The sequence below is a fragment of the Anguilla anguilla genome, chromosome 13, assembly GCF_013347855.1.
Source record: "Anguilla anguilla isolate fAngAng1 chromosome 13, fAngAng1.pri, whole genome shotgun sequence".
NCBI classification, from domain to species: domain Eukaryota; kingdom Metazoa; phylum Chordata; class Actinopteri; order Anguilliformes; family Anguillidae; genus Anguilla; species Anguilla anguilla.
The window spans coordinates 23,493,964-23,519,030 of NC_049213.1; the positions used below are offsets into that span (position 1 = coordinate 23,493,964).

The 25,067-nt window shown below is 39.0% G+C and overlaps 1 protein-coding gene across 16 annotated transcripts in view; it reads left to right on the top strand.

The window, feature by feature from the left end:
- Positions 1-12,960, top strand: part of atp2b2 (ATPase plasma membrane Ca2+ transporting 2) — a 159,813-nt gene extending 146,853 nt beyond the window's left edge. For 8 of the 16 annotated variants that reach the window (XM_035388172.1, XM_035388171.1, XM_035388177.1 and 5 more), the window contains 6 exons: positions 178-369; positions 788-1,001; positions 1,731-1,942; positions 2,204-2,311; positions 2,545-2,727; positions 7,047-7,358. In XM_035388172.1, coding sequence (XP_035244063.1) covers positions 178-369; positions 788-1,001; positions 1,731-1,942; positions 2,204-2,311; positions 2,545-2,727; positions 7,047-7,358 — 1,221 coding nt within the window. Of the gene's footprint in view, positions 1-177; positions 370-787; positions 1,002-1,730; positions 1,943-2,203; positions 2,312-2,544; positions 2,728-4,181; positions 4,354-5,058; positions 5,111-7,046 lie in introns of all 16 variants that reach the window. The other 8 variants (XM_035388180.1, XM_035388182.1, XM_035388186.1 and 5 more) reach the window with 5 other exon arrangements.
- Positions 12,961-25,067: the final 12,107 nt, after the last annotated feature.

Below are 25,067 nucleotides of genomic sequence, written 5' to 3' on the forward strand. Positions count from 1 at the left end.
GGATAGACTCTGCAGCATTGTTTTATTATTATTATTATTATTATAATTATTATTATTATTATTATTATTATTATTATTCTTATTATTATTATTTAGTGTTGAGCATAGATTCCTGGTAATAAAAAATATGATATTTTTTATGATATGATTTACTAATGGTCCTCTTCACTCTGTCAGGGAATTGCTGGGACAGATGTGGCCAAGGAAGCCTCTGACATCATCCTGACAGATGACAACTTCTCCAGCATAGTGAAGGCTGTGATGTGGGGCCGCAATGTGTATGACAGCATCTCCAAGTTCCTGCAGTTTCAGCTGACTGTCAATGTGGTGGCTGTGATTGTGGCCTTCACTGGAGCCTGCATCACACAGGTGTGTGTGTGTGTGTGTGTGCGCGTGCACACGCTTGTGTGTGTGTGTGTGTGTGTACTAGAATTACTTGCATATGTACATTTTGATGCAAATTGAGTCTCCCGTGGAGAGTCTTAAGTTTTTCCACAACCATTCATTAATCATGATCGAAAAAGATGATTATACTGAAACCTAACTTACTTGTGCACGCAGCTTTAACACATCCAGTGTGTTCACTAAAAAACATCAGCTGAACCACATGCAAGTGCTGAGTATATAGCCCTGGGATAGTTTGGTGCTGTTTCACCCAGCTCTTTGCCATTGGTGTTTGTGCCAGTGAAACAAGTCTGTCAATACTAACAGGCAGAACCTGCCAGGATAGGCTTGTGAGAGGTGTCAATCAGTCTGACCTGTGGTCCTGCCCTTCCTGTTCCTGAAGGACTCCCCGCTGAAGGCGGTTCAGATGCTGTGGGTCAACCTGATAATGGACACCTTCGCCTCTCTGGCCCTCGCCACCGAACCGCCCACAGAGTCGCTGCTGATGAGGAAGCCCTATGGCCGAAACAAGCCGCTCATCTCCAGCACCATGACCAAGAACATCCTGGGCCACGGTGTCTACCAGCTGGTCATTATCTTCACCCTGCTCTTTGTGGGTATGTGTTTTAGCCCTTCTTCAGTTTAACAATTCTGAAGAATTCTGAAGAATTCTTTGCATTATGAATGAAAATGTAAGAATGAATACAGCCCTTAGCAGAGAAACTGTAATATCTCACTTCTGCATTGTCCAATCTTTGTAAAATAAATGAGCAGCAGAATCAAATAGTTTAGAATAACTGTGTAATTTCAAAATAATAGCTTAAACATTTTTGAAATTGAGCTACATAAACTCCATTGAGCATATTTATATTTACATATAATAATAATTACATATAATACAATTAATAATTTCTTATAAAAATAGTTTAAAAAAAAAGAAGATTATTAAGGGATCATCAGATTTTGACTGTATAACAAAAAATGTTTAAATTATTTAAATGATGTCTTTGAAAGTAGGTAAAACTCTAAAAAATAATGAAAACCGAGATGTGTCTTCATTGACCTAAAAAAATGACATAGAACCCACAATGTCCCTGTATTGGATTTTCCACCGTTATGAAAGCCCTCCTAGATTGTTTGACAAATATCAACAAGGAACTTTTGAGAATTTGTTCAGTGTAAGGTCCTCTAAAAAGTCACTAAAAGGACATGTGATACTCCGAAAGCCATGGCTGATTCCAAAGTGGGGGGAGAAAGGGGGCCTGGGTGAATGTAAAAAAAATGTCTAAAAGTGGCATGATTTGCGTGGTTCTGATAAATGGTTTACAAGTTCCTCCTTCAATCAGGTGAAGTGATATTCGACATTGACAGTGGAAGGAACGCCCCCCTCCACTCCCCACCCTCGGAACACTACACCATCATCTTCAACACCTTTGTCATGATGCAGCTCTTCAACGAGATCAACGCCCGCAAGATCCACGGAGAGAGGAATGTGTTTGATGGGATTTTCAGGAATCCCATCTTCTGCTCCATTGTGCTTGGTACCTTCGGTATTCAGGTAACGCACATGTAGAGGCACGTCCAGCCTTCCATGAATCCCATTTTCAGAGATCTGTCAAACAAGCAGACCTGGGTCCGATACTTTATGTACAATTCTATCCTTATAGACACCTGTATAATAAAACCAGCTGTTTTTGCAAATGTTCGCAATGAAATGATTTTTCTTTCGTGTGATATACTATTGTGTGTTAGCATACTTGTTAGCTGGAGAAAATAGGGGGAAATGAATAATTTGTTGTTGCTGTAAACCGGTTTTCAGATTGTGATTGTGCAGTTCGGAGGAAAACCTTTCAGCTGCTCTCCCCTGGATCTGGACAAATGGATGTGGTGTGTTTTCCTTGGCCTGGGAGAGCTGGTCTGGGGACAGGTAACGATTTCATGACAACACTAGTACTGTGCACTACTGCACGGACAGATCAATCAAAGTCTCTCTCCACAGACATTAAAGGAACACGTGCTGTACGTAGCATTTCTCCTGGACCTTGTTGATGCCGAGAGAGTGAAATACATTGAAATGTTCTCTGTTACAGCAATCTCCTTCATAGAAGGGAAACAGGGTCTAAAGAAAGCTTTTTTTCATCGGTGTCCTCTCAAACCCAGGTGATTGCTACAATCCCCAACAGCAAGTTGAAGTTCCTGAGAGGGGCGGGGCAGCTGACCCGCAAGGACGAGATGCCGGAAGAGGAGATGAACGAGGACAACGAGGAGATCGACCACGCGGAGAGAGAGCTGAGGCGAGGGCAGATCCTCTGGTTCCGTGGGCTCAACAGGATTCAGACTCAGGTGAGAACCTGGCGACAGTTGGGCACCTGTGGGTTCACTAAGTATAGCTCACCTGTGAAAAACACTAGGTACACTGTGTCTTTTCTGTTTGTTGAATCATCCTCGTGCTCCACTGAGACCAGATGTGACTATATATATTTTGCATGCACAAAAAACTATTCTTTGTGTACTGTATATGTATTTAGCTTGTTTTTTTTTTAACATGAATGTTTGTCTTTTTCCTACCACAAGGCTAGTGCACAACTCCAAGAATGAACTAGGAATGCTCTGAAATGTGGTCTGGAGTTGTGCAAAAGTACATAAATACTCCCTTACAGAAAAAAACACATGAAATTCCCATGTGATCCTATGTCATTTTTCCACGTTCCACATCAGATTTGAAGCACATGTCCTCTGCACATTAACAATAAAAATTGTTGTCACATGTGGTGCACATGTTTTCCCATGTGCTCCACATGTTGTCATGTGTTGTCACTTGGCATCCCCTGACAATTATTGCATGTTTTCAAAGTGTACGTTTCACCCCTCAGCTGATGTGTGGTGAGCATTCTGGCTCAAAATGGCTGCCTTGCATTATCTCGGTGGGTGCTACACGTTTGTAGTTCGGGCAGGTTTTCCCCCCATCTCTGTGAAGGGCTTTAAGCATGAGAAAAGTACAAGGAATTATAATTATTTTGTTATTATGTGTTAATGAGATGTGATTTTTCCACATGGATTTCATAATCGCATGTGAATTTACATGGACATCACCCAGTTAAACTATGAAAATGTTTCCCAAGTGTAAAGCACACGTGTTCCACATATCAGCCATGTTATTTTATCACAGGGCATTTCACGTGATCATCACATGGCTCTTTCCACATGTGAAATTCATGTAGATTTTCTGTTAGGGCTGTGGAAAAAAAAATCTTTAGCATACTCTGGTGCTGTATCTGATTATTTTTTGTATAATTATTAACCTTTTATGCCAACTCATGATGGTTTCATACTGTCAGTAGTAAAGAGTCATGTGATTTAACACTTTGTTTTAGTGAGTTCTGTGCTTCAGATGTCTTGACTGTAATGTGTCCTGCTCCACTGGTAGCAGCCCAAGACTGGCTCCGAAAAGAAGACCTTGAGAGCTCCCTACCAGACTCCAATAAACCCATGACAGCAGCCACCCCCCCCACCCCCCACCCCCCACCCCACCCACCGATGGCAAATCATTGTAATGACCCCCCCCCCTCCCAGTCAATGATGAAGTGGTTTGTAGGGGGTGAAAAGTCAGCTTGGCATTGTATTTCCATCAAATACCTGTACTAACTGATGCTGTAATCTGTGTGGAATGGTGCAGTTGGAAAGAGGGCGGAGTCCAGTCGCTCCGAACCCCCCCCCCCCATACACACCAACCGCTCTGCTGGCACCGCTCCCCCTTTCTCTGAGCCGCCTGTCTTTCCATCTCTCCTCCCTTGCAGATCGAGGTGGTGAACACGTTCAAGAGTGGGACTTCCTTTCAGGGAGCACTGAGGCGCCAGTCCTCCACCACCAGCCAGAACCAAGATGTAACCAATGTTTCTAGCCCTAGTCACGTGTCCTTGTCCAATGCCCTTTCTTCTCCCACCAGCACCACTGCTGCTCCTGCTGGGCGTGAGTCACACCTTTCACTGTGCACCTCAGGGATGCCACCTGCCCCACTACATCCACGCCCTGTCCCCAAAATGCCATTCACTGGAGATTAAAGTCTTCCTCCGCCCTGGCCTGCCTGTAGACTGTAGACTCTAATTTTACTCACCAACTTAAATTCCTACTGAAAAAAATGTTTTAATACACAATTCATCTAGTAGTAACAAAGAATCACTGCTGAAAGAAATCTTTACACGCTCTCTGCTTAAGCCTTTTTTATTTATTGGAAATTACATTTTGCAATAGCAGCAGTAGTAGCTTTCAATAGCAATAACTTATATTTATTGAAACGAAAACTATGAGGATTGGCACTTTACTGAAGTATATGTTGGCATGGCCACTAACAGGAGTAAAAGGATTATTTGGGGGCTGTCAATTGCACTCGTTTTAATGGTAGAGGACGAAGTAATATGCAGGGACTTAAGGAATGGACTTGGCTCAAACAACACTTTGGGTCAGTATAGTAACAAAATATCACATTTAGTTATTTATTGACACTAGTTGACCAAACATTGTGCGGAGGCTGGCATCTCTGAGTATATCTCCTTGCTTTTTGCTACTCTGGCATTTTCTTGTCTTACTATTCTGGCCAGTTTGTATTCAGCTCTTACCTTCCTTCCCAAGAGTGTTCAGTTTTGCCTCAATGTTCAATGTGTTTGTTTCCCCTAGAGTGCTAAAGAACCCTGGACAAGGGTACAGCCGGCGGAGTGAATTTCAGGTTGTGAGTCCCTCCTGTCTGAAAAAAAAAAAATGAATGTAAAACTATTTTCCAACCAACAAACTCATCAGGCTGGGTAAACATTCAAGTATAAGCCAACGATATCACTCGCTCCAGCACCGCAGCGCGTGCTCTCTCCAGGGACTGAGATCGAGCATGTTCCCTCCCTGTGTTCTGTGGAGATGAGCTCTCTGTCACTGTTAAAGTTTAGTCTCATTTTTCAGGGGAAAGCAAGCCAAAAAAAAAAAAAAAAAAAAAAACAGGCAACAGAAAAGGACTTCTTTCTCCGTGCAGCCGGGAGGACCGAAGCGAAGAGCCCAGTCTCTCCCCATAGTCCTGTCTATCTGTCATCTGTACTGTCTAAATCAGAACCCCGGAGGCTGTAGTTTCCATCGCGTCTCGTGGCTTCACGTTGTCGGTCATGTACAGCCGTATGTGTAGTGCTGACTGTTCCTCAGTGAATACTGGGCCGGCCTCATCAACGTGATTTGTCCTGACATTCATTTCCCATCCGTCATTCGAACTGGTCTTCCTTTTTTTGACTCTCTGCTTTGATAGCTGTCTGTCGCTGTATTTCCTGATTTCCTGTCCAGTTAAAAAAAAAAAAAAAAAAAAAAACACACCGTTTGCGTCTAATGAAAGTCAGGTCAAATCACACTTGTTTTTATTGTAAGTGTTTCATAGTCTTTTAAATCTGTCAGCCTTACAGGGTTTTTTAAGTCAGAATAATTAATGGATTCAAGGCCTGAACGCATTGAATAATTGCTGAAGCTTTCAAATTTTCAATTTTAGAATTGACAATTTTGCCATATTTACATTCCAACAAACATGGAATAGGTAGTGAACTATGGACTGGTAGTGAAATATAAATACATTAATAAATAAATATATGATCAATAATACTTTTTTTAACAAATGTAATATGTCATGGTTAACATATGTATATATTTGGTATGAACAAGTGTTTTTTTTTAAATTATTTTAAAAATAGCAATATAATTACAGGGAAAAACGTTTTGTAAATAAGTAAATAAAAGGTGTATGACGTTTTCAACAGATGACAGTTACTGCACATGAGCAGTGTTGCTGCATTATCAGGTAATCTCTTCTTGTGAATGCAAAGAGACAGAAGGAAAGCGCTGGGGGCCTATACTTGAGTGTTTACACAGGTGTGCATGGAGTGGAGCTTGTTGGGAGAACAGACCTTTATTTTGCCAGTCTCAGGCTCCATTGTACAGCTGTCTGTGTGCACTGTGTTCATTGTGTTCATTGGCGTGTCTTCACCCTGTCTCGTCCAGAGCTGCATGTTCGGGGGTGTCCTTTTGTTTGCTGTTTGAGCTCCTGGCCTGCCACCATCGTGTTGTGCAACTGTGCTTACATAGCCAGCATCATCTGTGACCTCCATCTTTCTGTTCCTCTACATCCCACAATCCCCCTTTGTGCTCCCTTGTCCTCATCCCGTCTTTGTGGATGTACTTTACTTTTTTTGTTTTGTTTTTCCTCCCAGTACCTAGATTGAATCTAATCTTTTCTTCCTGCTCAATTACTCACCACAAGACTTCTTCAGCATGCATGGGTTTTCATGTGCATTTGTTTTTATTAACGTGGCTTGTCTCTAGGTATACGCCGCACTGGACCTTAGCTTATATCCAGCGCTGCCCTTTGTATCTTAAGTAGCTTTTTTGTTTACTGTTTTGTTTTACACTATTTTTTTTGTTTATTTCTTATTTTTTTTATTGCAGTCCCTTTCCAAAGTCTCACAACTGCACATAAAAATGGGCCAGTAATGTGCCTAAACAGCACATTACTGTGGACCTGTTTCCACACCACCTCCTTCCCATGAGCCCTCTTGTTCAGAAGAAGGACGGGCCCTGGAGGCCTTCCCTGAATCCGTGTGCCACGGAGACTCATTTCTTTCGATTCTGTCCCCCTGCTGCAGATACGCGTTGTGAATGCATTCCGTAGCTCTCTCTACGAAGGCTTGGAAAAACCAGAATCGAGAACCTCCATTCACAACTTCATGACTCACCCGGAGTTTAGAATAGAGGACTCGCAACCCCACATTCCTCTCATTGACGACACCGACATCGAGGAAGACCCAGCCCTGAGGAAGAACTCCAGTCAACCCTCATCCCCAAACAAGAACAACAACGCCATTGACAGCGGCATCAACTTAACCACTGACACCAGTAAGTCTGCTGCTTCCTCTAGTCCTGGCAGCCCCCTACATAGCTTGGAGACCTCCCTCTAACCCTAGACTCGGTGTTAAAAACTATACTCTCAAAGCGCAACAAAGTGAACGCACATGAGACATGTGCGTGAGCTGCTGGGCGAAGGCCTGTTCTGAACCTTACTGTTATCGGCAACACGAGGAGGCAAGACAACAAGATTGCTGTGGAGGGACACGAAAAACAGTATAAATCAACCTCTCCCCCTTTCCTATGAGTACACTGACTATATTAATAATAATAATAATAATAATAATAATTTAAATTTAAAAACATAACTGCTCCTGCATGAATGTACATTACCCGAGTTTTTATTTAATTTTGTTTAAATTTTGTTTGAATAATTTGATTTGATTGATTTGATGGGAAGTACCGTGGACTGCTATTTAAAGACAGCTTATCCGATTCACTGGTGTGTGAGTTTCTTGTGTGGCATGAACCTAATTGTATAGATTTATTTGATTAATAAAATGAAAAGTGTTTTAAGGTTGCAGGACTCAACTTGCACAGTAGATTTGCACCTGTTGGAAAAGAGGAACCCATAAATAATAGAATTTATTGAACATATTATATAAATATATATAAATATATATATTTATAAATATATATATATTATATATAGAGAGAGTTTATCTTCTTTGTTTGTTGGCATGTTGCCTTGTTTCTGCTTCTATGGCTCTTACTACTTTAACTTATTTATGTCCTAAAGAGAATGTAATTTGTTTACAAATCCCGTAGATACTTCCTGGTTTATTTGTAGGGTACAAAAACCATACTGCAGACGTAGTTGGAACAGCTCAAGTTGTTGAGTACTTCTGTAACATTGGACTGTAGGTGTTTTATTACAAACTGTGTGCTGGATTTGCCTGCTATTTTGTTAAATATTGTAGATATTTTTAGAAGATTACAAAAGAAACCAAAATATAATGGGATATATAATTAATGTGGCATCTTAGTATTATATGATTGTTGGGATCAACTCTGAGCGGCTTCCTATGTTTCCAAACACAAATCTTTACATGAAGGGTTTTCTTTTTTAAATTTCTGTTCATTCAATGCTTGAAATGAATTTTAGGTCAGTCTCAAAATTGAGAGGGCCGTTCAGGACTGATTTAATGAACTATCTACTATATAAACACTGCTTGTTTATTGGAAATATTTTACATGTGTGACCATCAAAGGCTGCGATGGATTTATAATATTAGAAACAACTGCAAACTAAGTTATATTTGGCTTATCTGTATGGAAATCAAAAGTTGTGTTGAAATCTTGTGATATATTGTGTTGATTATTTTTTCTTTTATTTTGAAATTTGTTTTCCTTAAAAGAAAGAACACACAGCTCCAAAGCTGTCGGAATTTTAAACAACTGAAAAAAATACAAAATGGAATGTTGCTTTTTGACTCTTTTTTTATTTTTTAAATGATCCTTTTTCTGCACTATCTGGATATGAATGAAACTCTCTGTGGTGTATATTTAGATGTGCTTTTGTGTGTTTTTAACCAAGCTTGTCTTCCTGCAGTCACTAAATATACTCTAGCATCTCAACAGTACTAGTTGTTAACTATTTATTGTGCTTTTCCAAACTAAAGGTCACGCAAATGGTCAATTGGAGAGTGCTGACATACAAATGCATCGAAATGTCAATGGCCCAAAAATATTGTGATATTGTTATTATTATTACTAATTGGGTATATGGGGAAGCATGATAGAATATGCTCAATATGCAAGTTAAACAAATCAATTTTTCTACTCAGAATCCAATATCTTGACCTGTCGTTTTTCCTGTGTGTATAACAACAGCTGTCATTCATCTGGAGGGGGGTAAACAAGCTTTAACAGTTAGCTCAGGCATACGTAAAAGCCTTCAGCAAAGGACCATCAAAACAATACTTTTATTTATCACAGGAGTGGTCTGTCCTCTGCAGTGTCTGCTTATATGGTTTTTCATAGGTTCTTCTTTTATATGATCTAAACGGCTTCAGTCAACATTACAAAATGATTTGTACATTATGAACAAACAAATAAAAAATAACCCAGCTTTAAAACAATAACTGGTGATAAGTAGGGTATTATTATGTAAATAGCAAATTGCCTTCATTGGAAATGCACATCCATCCAGGCTTTTGTGGACAGGGACTGTACAATGTACATGTGATGATGTTTTTTTTTTTTTGGTTTCTATTTCTGGTTAGATCATTACAACAGTCACTGCTACAGGTCGAGAGTTCTGTATCAAGCGCTCAGGTTGTTGAGCAGAAGTACTGATGCAGATAAATTATACATGACTGACAGATCTAAACGATGACAGATCGACACCATTGAAATACAATAATATTAATAATAATAATATTTCTTGCAATACATCAAATGCTTCTATGTACTGTACTTAGCAGCATGCATTCTTGTGGAACAAAGAAAAAGAAGTTAAATGCCAGTGGTAAATTTGGCATTCTAGCCATGTATGGGTAAATGATAAGTGTTCATCCATCTTGTTTTTATGAATTTTTTTATCTATACAATAATTGTAAATAAAGAACTCAATGTCTTTGTTCATTTAATACTATGCAAAAAGTCATGCTTTCTGATTGTTACCCACCTACCCTAGAGTGTGTTGCTGGAATGTCTGTGGTCTCAAAAGTCAGTAAACAATGTGATGTAAATGATTTTCTAGTTTGAAGGAAGCAATGAACTGTGACTCTTGCTGCTTTACTGTCCGTAATACAACTGCAGGCAGGAGCGCAAGTGGAAAAACAAATAAACAAAAAAAGAGAAAAATGAGCATTAAATAAATTCCCAGAGCAGCATGAAGCGGAATGGAGTTCCCTGACCAGTGTGGCATCTGTGTGATGTTTGCTTTCCTTCGGCTTTGCTCCTCTGTGCTGAGGAACTGTGGGTGTGCGTGCGTGCGTGCGTGCGTGTGCATGCGTGTGTGTGTGTGTGTGTGTGTGTGTGTGTGTGTGTGTGCGTGTGACTGTGCATTGTTCTGTGTAACACATGGACAGTAGTATTTTATAGCAGTTTTCATGCAAGCAGTATCCTGTGCTTTAGCTTTCCTGTCCTTTCCACGTTCCAAGTTTTTTTATCAGTTCCGGAGGCAAAATTAGGAGTTCAGTAGAATGCTACTTGGCTCTGGTTGTTCGTCATATGTCTGTTTAATTATGATGGATTTGATTGACCATTTTTGGAAAAAAAAAGGTTAATCTTTCCCTTGTATAAGGTATCGACAAATCTATAAAATCGACAAAACAAGATCCATTGATTTCCTCTATGTTTCCCTATGAATGTTTATCAGATTATGATTTATCCAAAAGGTTTTTAAAAAGGTTCTTAAAGCACTTTTGAATCACACTTATAAATGTGTTCTTGAAATATCTTTATCCTAATAGTGGACAAACTGGAATAATTTAAAGCAAGCATTAAAAAACAAAACAAAAAAAAAAAAAAAACACCAAGGCAATGTAATCCAGGCTATGCCTCCATTGGTCTTTATTACGCTTAAGCCATATGAGCAGATGTGGTTGTACTGAGCTCCCTTTTGCTTTCTTAATAGAATATTTATAATTGTATCCATAATTTACTCATTTGAATCAAACAAGCATCCTATATACCTTTAATGTTTCTCTCTGTTTCCTTTAAAAAAATGGCTGAATGTATAGCATAAAGCAATTCTAACAGTTACACGAGTGACTTTCCAACCTGACCTTTTTAGAATTTTTGTACATTATCATAGTTTATACACTGGTGACAGTTTAAAATATGAAGTCTGTATTTTAATATACCAGACAAGGGCTTTTCACACATGGACATGTCTTTGTAAATATACCTGTTCCCACTAAATTATATCACTCTGTCAAAGCTTCTGTATTACTGGGATATTGAGAAAACATATATATTTGGAAAATATATTTCTGCACCAACAAATCTCAAGATGTAAAAATATTTAAAGAACCCTCTCCACTATTTAAACTGCTGTAGACTCTAGAATTACATGTATGGCAGAAGAAATGACTACTTTGCTGGATACCTTGAAAATGTCAGTATGCTAGCATCTTAAGCTAGCCTGCCAGGGTTGCAGGCTTTCCCTTGTGGATGACATGTCCCATGTCAATAGCATCTCATGGCCCATAATTACCTCTGTCAGGTGGCCTTCCCAGAAATAACAATTTTTGTCCAAGACAGTCTTAACACTTCCTGCCTAACTGTGCGTAAGAATATTATGCAGTAACATAATTTGGAAGCTCTAAACTGATTAAAAAGGTCAATCATCAAGCTTTTGTTTAGGTTATAAATACACCATTACAAATTCTTTTAAACTTTTAAAATGACATTTGTTGCATACAATGGACATCTACAAGAAAACATATCTGAATATTTTAGCAATAAATTATAAAATTAAAACAAATAATGTAACCACAAAGCTGCCTATAACAACATGATGTGTTATCAGCTATACCGTTTTGTAATATATATGATTAATATACATGTAATTTTTTTAGAATCTTCTAAGCAGTTTTAAGTATAGTACTGTAGCTTGCCAGCCGGCAAACTATCCAATAATTAGTCAGTTTTGTTTAGGAATTCCACAGTGATTTGAATTATATTTGATGTATGAGTCACACAAATAGTCAGTGTCAGCATGCAATATCTGTGCTACCAGCAATATTTCCTACAAAACCGGTGATGGACTCTAAAAAACAATATTGTGCATGAGAAATTGTATTTAGTTAGATTACCACTATAGGCCAGTGATATTGTATCAAGAGAGAATGAGCTTTCTCCCTGTAGATCAGGTAGTTGTGTCTACCATTAGGTACTGTATTGTGGTAAACCAGGTTTTTGTGATTTCACATTAATAGAAATTCACCTCACACTGAGAACATGTTTTATTTGAATTTTTTTCCTTTTTTAATCATGGTGCTGTTGTTTAATACTTTGACAACATTATACAGATCTAAATTACTCTACAATATAAACACAATATATTTAAAGCAAGTTATAAATCCACTATGATACAGAACAATGGCAAAATATTACAGGCTATGGGAATGTGTATTTGAATGTGACTTTATAAAATGGTCTAATATTCTGATATCATTTATACTGTCTGTAGAATACTCTCTGTATTCCACGTACATTGCAGTTGATAGGGCAGGTAATACACATATTCAAACACCTACTGAATATCAGGGTAAATTACCCAGCATACAATTAACTCAGAAATGCTACTCGTGATACATTAAAAGTCTATGGGGCCCAATGCTACTCCACTGAGTTTTATGGTTTACATGCATGCAAGTTGTTCAAATTCTGTAAGGATGCAAATGTGCATGGCGTCTCAGAAAGGGTGTTGCAGATCTGCTGTATAAATGCGATTAGATTAAAGGCATTTGCATGCGTGGCAGAACGTGAGAGATGTGTAAAATGATCAGGCTGATCACTGCTGGGTGAGCGAGGGAAACTGGGGAAACTACTCTCTGAGGAAATGACATGATGTTTGTAATTATGCCCACATACAAATGTATCTGATGTCATGATTTTCTAATGTGTACAATTATAACTTTATAATGTGATTAGCCTACAAGTGAATATGGCATGTGCAATAAAGTGAAGGGAATTATTGTATGTATTGACATTGTACATTTGTGTAATGTACATTTTTCACTCCTTCAGTAACATTGTAAATCTTTAAACAGATTGGCACTGGTGTTGTCAGCTAGAATAGCCAAATTAATGGCCTTCATTTCAAAACATGCAGTTGTGATACCAGAGTTCACAAAGGAAGGAACATAGGAACCTCACCAAAATGTATCAGACGAAAAGGTGTGTAAAGGTGTGTACTAATACTCACTAATAAAGCAGCATACAGAAGTGTGGACCTTAAGAATAGAAAGAGCTGATAATCCATAGAGAAAATATTCTAATGTATATGGCACAAAGATAGTATCACAAAGATGCAATAGAGCTCGCAGCAAGAAGGTACAGAGCTTGAATCCTGACTGGGGGCTTTTCTCTGTAGAGTTTGAATGTTCTCCCTGTGTCCATGTGGGTTTCCTCCAGTTTCCTCCCACAGTCCAAAGACATCCAGTAGGCTAATTGGAGACTCTAAATTGCCCTTAAGTACAAATGTGTGAGTGAAGAGTGTGTGTGCCCTGAAATGGATTGGTGATCTGTCCAAGGTGTGTCCCAGCCTCTCACCCACTGCATGCTGGGATAGGCCCCAGACTTCCACCCCCATCCCCTGTGACTCTGAGCAAGAATAAGTGGTTTACAAAATGGACGGATGGAATTTTTTACTGCACTATCAATGAATATATAATATTCAATATATAATTTATAATATATCTCTACATATATCTCCAATGGCAATTTATGAACTCACCCATATATCTTTCAACATCACTTATTATTATAGTCAGTGACCTAAGTTTTAGTATGAATCAGCAGCAAGAAGGTACAGAGCTTGAATCCTGACTGGGGGCTTTTCTCTGTAGAGTTTGAATGTTCTCCCTGTGTCCATGTGGGTTTCCTCCAGTTTCCTCCCACAGTCCAAAGACATCCAGTAGGCTAATTGGAGACTCTAAATTGCCCTTAAGTACAAATGTGTGAGTGAAGAGTGTGTGTGCCCTGAAATGGATTGGTGATCTGTCCAAGGTGTGTCCCAGCCTCTCACCCACTGCATGCTGGGATAGGCCCCAGACTTCCACCCCCATCCCCTGTGACTCTGAGCAAGAATAAGTGGTTTACAAAATGGACGGATGGAATTTTTTACTGCACTATCAATGAATATATAATATTCAATATATAATTTATAATATATCTCTACATATATCTCCAATGGCAATTTATGAACTCACCCATATATCTTTCAACATCACTTATTATTATAGTCAGTGACCTAAGTTTTAGTATGAATCATATAACTCCCCCCCCCCCCCCCCCCCCCCCCCCCACCTTTTGAATGCCAACTAGCGGCCATCTGCCACCAGGACTGCTGCAGTGGGAGGGCACTGCCTTCTCATGCAGGCCAGGGTGATGGTAGCCCTGTGACATGACAGATTTTCTCTTAAACTAATTGGACCTGCATTCAATTAAAAGTTAAATATATACTGTATAAGACATGTACTGTATATCATTAAGCATGGTCAGACCTAAAACCATGACCCCAGAGATATTTTGATAGTGGGGTTGTGGGGTCCTTTATATCACCTCTAAGCTGGTATAGAATAAGGAAACATTTTTACCAATATTCTGTTCTGCTATTTCTATTTGTCCATATTGAGACTGAAAGATGTCTTCCATGGTGCATAAAAGCCTTTGAAATAACTTTCTAATTTAAATTCAGTGGAGAACATAAAGAGTGGCCTTTTAACCTGGATTTATTCATATAAAATGATTTGCATGGTCTCTGCTTTCTTTTATAATTCATTTCCTGTTCTTTGATCTGACAATGAGGTGACTCCAGGCAAGGTCCCAGCTTTGAAGGGAGGTGGTGTAGATCATGATCATGTGATATCTTCAGTAGCGGACCTTGGGGTCAGAGACAGGGCCTTCAACAATGCGCGCACAGCCCCCACTCCCATCCACCCACACACACCGTTCTAAAATATATGCACACATCCGTTGTGCAATAAGTAACCAAGGTAGATCACAGTGCAACAAGGTTTATTCTTAAAGTATTTACAGTGGCCGTACTACCCCATGTAATTCTGCGTCTTTTGAAATCTGGCCATAATTTGCCAACCCACAATAATAGCAGAATAAATATGTCATTCATAATTTTATTAATGACACTTGTAACAGAAGCTAGAGTGTGACGTCTTGTTTAGACGTTTCATTAAAATTAAGCGTTTTCTCTTTGAATCTCGCAATCTTACCAACAGCAGTGTAAGCACAAATGTATAAGCACAAATATCAGACAGCACAAATGTCAAACACTGAAAGATTAACTCAAAGTGTCTGAGTCATCGTCCCCTTGTAATCTTAGGAAAAGACCTTGAAATATCAGAATTTATAAAACGTTTTTTGTTTTCTCTTTTCATAACTCTGTCTTGTAAATGTGGCTCACAATAAATCGACAATGAGGTCAAGTTCACCTTCGTTTGCTGCCAGTGTCTTTGAAAACTGTACATTGTCGCCTGTCTGAACAATTGTTGGTGGCACAAACATAATGACGTGAACCAGGGGTAGCCGAAGCAGAGCAGGTGACATGTGGATGTTCTAATTGCTACACATAACAATTTGATTGTCCATTATCACTCATTGCCTGAATCCAATATGATATTATAGAGAGGGCGCTAGCAGTCACTTAGCCATCTAGGGGCTGGGAAAGTATGAATCGAGCAGACATTCTTTAGAAATCACGCAGATTCAAACTAGTAATGATTCGATAACATGAAAAGGAACCCATTCAGATTTTCCTATAAAATGTGTCATTTATGAACTCAAAAGTAAATATTTTTAAATGAATAAACACAATCAAATTGAATTATAAAAAAAAATACATTTTGTCAGTTTTGGTTGGGCTAGCAGAGAATATCCAATGGCCCTGATGATCCACCAGTGGATATCCAAATATTTACACATCATAATCTTACATTCAATAAATAAAGGAATGTTAAACCCCTGGCAACTCCATGGCTAACATCCTAAAAGTATACTTTGTCCCCAAAACCCCCAAAATGAAGATCTCTATGAAAACTGACAACATAATTTCAAGAGTGAATCATGCCATAGTCTATACTTGTCTATAATCTATTCTTGCACAGCCTCATATTCTTACACTGTTTAAAAATGTCCACAGAGGAATGCAAGTGTAATGAATGATGTTTCCATTTCCGGGTTTGTACCATTTAATTTCTAGGCAAACTTTGTGAATGTTGTATTTCCCAAGTTATCCACTAGAGGGTACCAGTGAACTGACAATCTGTTCAAGACTATTAAAACACCCCATTTTGAGGACATGTCTACATATTCTACAAATCAGCATTCAAATTATGTCGCTAATCGCCAAAAGAATTAATAAATAAAATAAAAAGTGGAGTGTATTAAATGAGTCATCTCATGAAAGGGTCAGAAGATCTTGTGACCTGATTTTATCTTCCATTACTAACTAACCCATCACTAATTTGCAACATCATAAATGATATGGATCCAAGATACCTCTTTGATGCACAAGCCCTGCTGAGAAATATTGTTTTGGCCAGGGGAAAACAGGCTGTGTTTGTGCGAAATACAAAAGCAGGTGATTTTTTTTTCTTGGGGCGACTGCTGAACGTAGCCTCTCTGCTTCCGAAGCCTCCATGTGGCAGCTGGTGGGATGTAAGCGTCTTGATGAGGGCCATTCTCCATTCCTGTAATCAGGCAGATGTGATTGTGCAGTACGCTGTCGCAGTGCTTACAGCCGCAATCAGGCCATCTGCAGCTGCCCTGGATGCTACAGAGCAAGCACACACTGCCAAGGAGGAATTTCACCCTTGGTTGAAAGCTGACATTTGTGAAGTTTTAGTTTGGGCATTTGGGCTGCTGGTGACCTTTATCAGGACTTTGCTGAGTGCGTTAAGTCGTTACGGTGGCCCGATCCCGAGCAGAGCCTTCTGGCCTCATGGATTACGCACTCGCAAGACCTTAATGCTGTATTTTCCAGGGACAGGTGTCCACGAGTGGACAAGAGCTTGAGGGGGCGTGCACAGCAGTGAGAAATGATTGAAATAACATGCGCAACTGTATTAACAGTATAATCATTTATGAATCTTAAAAAAAAAACACTTGGTTTTTTTCTCTTAAGTGTGAGAAAACTAAGCATGTATAGTTCTTAAAGTTCTTAAAGCTCTATGCATGCTTTTGATGCATAGAACTTTATACATTTCTCAAAGGAGCCCCAAACCATGATGCTCCCTCCACCTTGCTTCACAGCTGGGACTAGGTTTTGGTGTTGGTGAGCTTTTTCCCTACAAACATAGCGTTGTGCATTTCTGCAAAGTTATTTTGTCTCATCCATCTATAGAAAATTGTTCCAGAAGTGTTGTGGAACATTCCGGTGGTCTTTTGTAAACTTGAGATGTGCAGAAATTTTTTTTTGGAGAGCAGTGGTGTCCTCCTACGAATACCACTCTTTTTTTTCCTTATAGTGGAAACAAGAACAGAGACTTTAGCAAGTTCCAGAGATTTCTGCAGGTTTCTTTGCTGTTACCCTAGGGTTCCTTTTTACCTCCTTCAGCATTGCACACTGCACACTACATTCAGGATTTGCTGCCCTCTTCAGGTAAAAAAAAAAGTCTAAACCACACTCTGAGAGACATTCTATAATATGTCTTGAAAATGTTTTTAAAAATGAACCCAGAGGGCATAACCTTGGTGTTGTCAATGGTGGTCATTGCCATTCATATGATGCAATGATCTAACATTATGTACATTAATGGCCACATGTCTCTTCATGACTCTTCATGTCCCTCATGCTACATAAATTGATTTTTGCATAAGGTGTTTTGTTGATATTGTCATAATAACACATTTTCAATAACCTCCCATCTACATGGCATATAGATCCATATCCAAGCACATTATGAAGGCTTCCTCTCAGGCCATGCTATAGGAATTCAAATAATTAACTCCCATAGAATGACTCGGAATATTCCAAAAAATAATAATTAAAGAATTCAGTAGCTTCCTGTTTGTCATCAACAAATAATTTTCTCCAAAAATGAACTCAATGAACACATGACCAAGGAGGCCTGTCCTTTATAAAACACTTTGTTTTAGATCTGCATATCATATAGATTGGAGGTTTTCGACAAATACTTGTAGTTACATTCATTAGAAGTTATTGAAATTATTACAATCTTTGGAATTTAAAGTCCCTTGAGTGATCATTATTCAAAATAAAACACACCACAGTATCTCAATATGGTTGGGAGAGTAGTTTACAGCAGCTTCATGACAGAGGGTTTGAGCTGATGAAATATATTGCATTGAACATCACATCACAACTGCAATCTTCTTTTTTTATTGTACCAATGACCTATTAACAGCAGGGAAGTCACAGTCATTTTCAATTCAAGCATGTCAGTTTGATTTGGAACATCATCCTCTGACAATAATTAGGTGCCCTGCTGCCTGCTGCTAATATAATGGTATTTACGGCTTTCACTACGTAGCTAATGAATGCTGTTGATTAGGGTGGAAAAATCCTCAGAAAATATTCTTAATGATACACAAGACAAGCTAATGACTGTCATGCTTTAAAGGATTTCTCATTCCCAACAAATGTATGCCTTTACAGTTATGAAGAATAATTGAGGTTGCAGGTGGGTAGGGGGTGAGGGGGTGAGGGGGTGGGGGGAGGTGCCTAAGGATGGAATGCTTTTGCCCTTTAGAAAGAAGCGCAAAACCTGCCCCATTTCTATATCAAGTTCAATGTCACCTTGTGACCTCACTGGCATCTGAGGTGAATCTATAGATCTATATATTCTCAATTTTCAGTGCTGGTAGGCTCAAGCGAGACTGTAATGGCTCTGACTTTCTATTCAAAAAAGGTGGGGGGGCAGAGGGGTTGATGGCATTGCACATGACAGGCTCATTTATTTGCCAATGACTCATAGCACAAAGGGCCATAATACAGTACATTAAATGCCATTCCTTATGCATGAGCTAAATTATTCAGGAACATATTTATTGTCTCATGCACCACAGGGTACATCTGGGATTCAGCACCTTTCCAGCAAACTTTAACAAAGCTTGATGTTCACTGCCAGGAACTAAAGACATTAAGGAAGTAAGACAGAAAACAGTTTCATATCACCTAACATATGATGACACTTACACACCTACACGCACAGACACACACACACACATATAAGTATGTGTGCATATATATGTACACACACACACACACACACACATATATATATATATGTTTGTGTAGGTGTAGGTGTTATTATTATCCTCCCGCACAGTATTTTTTATCTGTCTTTATGATTGTCTTTCTGATGTTTTATTTTCTGACTGCATTTTGTAATTGTGTGTATGCATGATTGATACTATAAGCATGCATACACACAATTACACAATGCAGTCAGAAAATAAAACATCAGACAGACAGTAATAAAGACAGATAAAGATACTGTGCAGTAGAATGACAATATTGGCTCAGTATGTTACTGCTTAGTAATAGTATACCACTGAATTACCGCAATTTGAATAAGATTTTGGGGATACTAATATTCTACAGGAAGTATGTACCCTTGTTTAGAGGAAGCTTTTTTAAACTAGTGGAGCCACACACACTATTTGCTCTGTCCAGTTGATGTTCTACAACAGTTGCCATGGATGTGGACCATCCCATGATGCAAAGTGGCACTGAGCATGCTCAATGAATGGATAAATGAGGCCCATTTTTCTTCCTTTGTAGTGAGAGCTCTTTAAGACTTCCTGTTGTCAGCCGCAGCTGTTGGGGACGCTTCATTTGCATCATATCTGAAAGCATGGCGGAGCAGACCGGCAGTGTTGTGTTAAGTGACTGCTAAAACCTAGATTCATGTAAAATGAAACAATTTGCACTTTGTTTCTGTGGGAAAGTTCAGCCTCTCAGCAAGAGGACATCTTTGAAAACCTTTCTCAGGGGATTTCGTCGGTTTGTGGAGGGGGAAATTAGCCAACGGCAAATACAACCGTCTGTCAACACAGATATTGTTTTTTGTGTGTTCACGTCTTACTTCGGGATCAAGCGTTTTTTTTTTGTTTTTTTTGTTCTTAAGTAAACAGCTTTGATCTGATGAGAATGTGGTACTCCTTGCAATCGGCGGATACACAACATGCCGGTTATTTTATAAAATGCGTATTTAAACCTTCACTATCAGCGACAGAATATTTTTTGCATCTGTTAAAATTTGACCAAGTGACATGGAGTACTGTAATAGATAAAGGCTCTTTACCTTAGGAATTTTCCATTTGCATGCAGTGATGTGTCTGGCACTACCCATGAATATTTAGTGGGCTCCCACAGCCCAGTAGAGATTAATGCTGAATAAATTCAGGTCCATGCGCAGTCTGATTTCCCCAAAGAAAAGGCCTTTATTGGAGCGGACTTGAATCATGCTGCTTTCCCTTTGCTGAACTGAGGTAGAGGTAATTGACAGTCCTTTAGAAATGGCCAACACTGGTGCTTTTTTGGAAGGGGCTGATTTTAAAATTACATTGCCCTGGGGTCTTTGAAGGCTGGGTTAGAAAATGCAGTCTTTAGTAATTGTTCTAATGAGATCAGCGTACCTATGGTTCCTGTTGGGGAAGCACGGTTTGTGGGAATGACATGGGAAACCAAGAGGTGGCTCCTCCAACCCCCCAAAAAAGGAATCAGTTTCATTTAAGGGAAAGCTCCTCTTGTATAGTCTGTTTTGCTTTTTGTAGTTTTACTCCTCCAAATGGCGTTAGCATATGCCCAACAAAAGCACGTTCCGTGAACTGTTTTATAATCCGGTTTGGAGTCAAAGGGCTACTGCCCGTGTGGCTTGCCTGAAGCGCTCATTTGCATGGAGGCCTCCCCTGCACGTAGAGCTGGGGCAGAAATCTTTGACTTGCAAACAGTTGTAAGGGAGATAAAAAACTAAAAGCAGCATGCCATTGAAGTAATTGCTGCATGGATCACACAAAACCACCACACATTCCTGGCGCTCTTTTGAAACTTCCTTGAAGTTAAAGCACCCGGAGGATGAAGATTGCTTAAATCCTACTTATTTCCGACAGGGCAGCATTGTTTGTAAGCTTAAACCTTTAAACCTGCCCAGTACCATGGTGCTTTGGAGAAACATGGACGAGTCAAGTATTGGAATGTTTACAGGTATTGTCGGTTTAAGTGGATATTTCACATTACTATTGAATGGGAAGGGCTGATCTAAATTCATAAGGCAACAGATTTAAGAGGAATATACTGCGGCTCTTGGCTCTTCGTAACAGTCAATGTCTCTTCATATGCATGCTCCTAACATCTGTAATGAGGCCATCTATCCAGCAGGGGTCCTCTGCACCAGGAAATAAGGGTGACTGAAAAGATTTAAAATTTAAACTACAAGCAAGAAATGCATATTTAAATGAATTACCTCCAGAACACAAAATATATCTTTTGTCATTTCAATTAATTTTTACATTTTTCACTAGGTGCCTTTTTGCCGATAGCAAATGTATGTTTAACCAGGTTGTGTGGCTCTGATTGAGAATGAGACATGTAACACTGGTTGTACAAGTTGATGTAGTTCTTTATATCAACTTGTAGAAGCAAACGGTGAGATCAAATAGAATGAGTCAAGCTTGACAATAGACTGGAGGCTATATCTGTTCATTTTGTAGGAGGATGCAATGCTATTTGCTCTTATTTTTCATTTCCCTTTGCGCAGAGAAAATGGCCCGTTGGCACCAGCACCATGATAAATTCAGCTTTTCTTCCCATTTCTATCAACAACATCCTCAGCCTCTTGTGCTGAATAATGAGCCTCCCTGTCTGTGTGGCCTCTCTTGAGTCTTTTCCCCAACAACGCAACCTTTTCTAAACATTTACATCTTTACCCAACCTTCTCACATTTATATCTTTCCCAACCTTGTCACATTTACATCTTTACCCAACCTTCTTACATTTACATCTTTACCCAACCTTGTCACATTTACATCTTTACCCAACCTTCTCACATTTATATCTTTACCCAACATTCTCACATTTACATCTTTATCCAACCTTCTCACATTTACATCTTTACCCAACCTTCTCACATAAGCATTTTACTTTCTGACCATTGTTATTGTTTCACTTGTCAGATTTTGGCTCGGTTTGTCATTACTGAATGCAGTCAAAGTGTGCACTTCTGAAAAGGTTAAGAACATAAGAATGTTTGATGACGATCACAGACCATTCTGCCAATCTAGGCTTATTATTTCATCATTAACTACCACCACTTCCGACTTTTGATCGGCTCTGTGATTACTGCTGATTGCTTTCTCCACACCACCATCAGTAGGCATAAGTGTAGGGTTGGGGGTGGGGGGGTGGGGGGGGCTTGAGGAAGAGGAAGCTTTGCTAGGAACTGTGATCTTCAGTGTGGTTGACTTTACCACATCCACTAATAAGGTTACAAAATCATGTTTCCAAACACAACAATGTCTCCCTATATGATAAATCATTTCAATAAGGCAGGAAAAACTGTTTGACAGCTGTTGTGGGATTCAATATCGTCATGGGATTTAACAGTTGCCTGTTTTATTAAATTATACAAAATGTCAAGCTTGTAAGCCCGCAACAACATTTAAAGATACTACTCAACTTAGGAAATTACTAATGAGGACAGCAACAATAACAACAATAGCAACAATGAAGATATTTACAATGACATATACAACTGTACAAATCAGAAAAGTGCCAAATTTATTGCACTACAACAGGTAACAGCAAAGGGTTTAGGTGCAGGAATGGCTGCATATGCTGAGGGAGGGGTCATCATAGGTGGACTAAGCACTCAGTCGTTAGCAATTTGTTTTTTTTTAATTACACCTTTTTAGATTATAAAATTGGATCAAAGCATTCTTTTTTCATATACAAACAAACATCCAAATATCATACATTATTTTGACGCCATTAGAAAAACTTTCTAATTAATTTCTCCCATAGACCATCTATTTTTCGGTCCATAAGTCTTGAAAATGCTAACAAACTCTAAAGGAATGAGGACATGAGTTCCATCAGCCACAGGCAGCAATGGCATGGCTTAGATTCCATCTGAGATGATGGGGCACATCCTTGCACCACAATGTGGCCCCTTAACTCATTGGTTCGTAAACATTTTAATTATTAAATTTAGTACATTTTAGAGACCCATCAAATGGACATAATAGCATAGCCTAGTGGAATACAGACTCATACACTCCCATGACCTATTTTGGGTCTCGACCCATAGATTAATTAAGAAACACTGCCATAGCTGAATGAGCCACCCAGTAGCACAGCTAATTCCTCAATATTTCATGATGTAAAAACTGTGGATCTCCAAGGATGAGGTATTGCAAAATCTAAGACAAAGATGTTTAACAAATACATGTTCATCTGTAAAAATGAAAATAGCCAGTCAGCTTCTCTTTAAAGCAAAAAAAAAAAAAAAATCCTGCTTTCTATTGTAATTATTTACTTATCCTATGAACCCTAAAGGCACCGTAGTAGCCAAACTGAAAGGTGTGGCGAGAAGCCGTCCGTCATAGTGTCATTGTGTAGTGCCTCCCAAATGGACACACATGCCTCCGAGACACTTGCACATACTGTCGAGGTACCCGCCTCGCAGCTCGCAGTCACACATGGGTCTGCACTACCAGACGCAAGCAGATGCAAGGCACCGCCAGTCTCTCAGATACATTAATGGGAGCACTATGCATTTTGGTGTGTCTATGCAGTCAATGTTTTAAATAATCAAATTGATCAGCAGACATTCTGAAGTAGGAATTCTGAAGTAAGTACATCATTTATCCAGCAGCTTATTTTATTTGGTCTTTGCCTCTTCATGCCTGCACCGCACAGCCTACACAATCTCCATCCAAGAGTTCTGCCAAAAACGGACATATTGGGAAGTTGCAGACCGCCTGAGACCCTGCCCATTGCACACCTGGCTAATCACTGCAGAAAGTGGGCTGGGACTTTGGAATGTTGGTTTTAGAAAGTTACACATTTTTGGATGCAGATCCCCCATCCAAACATTCTGAACAGCAGTTCAGTTGAAGTATGCAAAAGCCTTTAGAAGCCTTTAGAAGAATTTGTACTGCATCATACTGAGCAATGTTCAATTGACTCTGCTCCTATAGTGTTTGGGGCTGAGTTATATTACTTTGTGCACAAATAAAGATTGATTGGTAGATTCACTAATTTTTCTAGTGTAATATAAACAAATGTACCATGCCCAGAAAATGTCAGCTAGCCAAATTTTTAAGTTCTGTTTTCTGAAATTATATTCACATGCAAAAATTGTTTCTTTAGAATCTATTTTATGCTGAAGTTAAGGATATATTCAAAACTGACATGATGTCATTGCCCCCAAAAAGAGAATCTGCCTGGATAAGAAGTCAAATTTAAAGATTTCAGACCATCCTCCCCATTTAAAGTGCACTCTCCATATTGATTGTGATTACATTCTCAGCAGGACCATGAAATAATCTTCCGTAGAACTTGCTCTGAATTTTAAAAAGCACCCCATGGCCAAAGGATATTTCATCACTTTTTCAGCAAGAGATACGGTTCAGACATTATTTATACCAGGCCCTGCAGCGCACTAACAAATCAAATATGAGGTTAACAGGCATTTCAGTTCAGAGACTGCACACATTTAATTCTCTCTTTATACCAGCACAATGAAAATAATGATTATTTAAGTGTGAAGAAAGAGAAATTGTTGTTGTACCCGTACAGCAGATTTCAACCATAGTTTCCCAAGCATGTGAAAACAGTGTACAAAGACAGACCAAGGCACATTAAAAGATGCTTTCTAATGTTGGCAGCTATTATACTCTACTGTTTGTCATTACTGTAATTTGTAAATTTATTTGCAATTACTGGGTCAGTAGTAGGTACCGTATGTTTTATGATGTTTAGAATACTGCGTAGATTTTACCATTACAGCAGACCTGCAAAATAAATTCACAGATCATGGGAAGTCATACCTACCAAACACAAAAAACATGAAGTGTACCCCATTTCTGCACATACATATTTA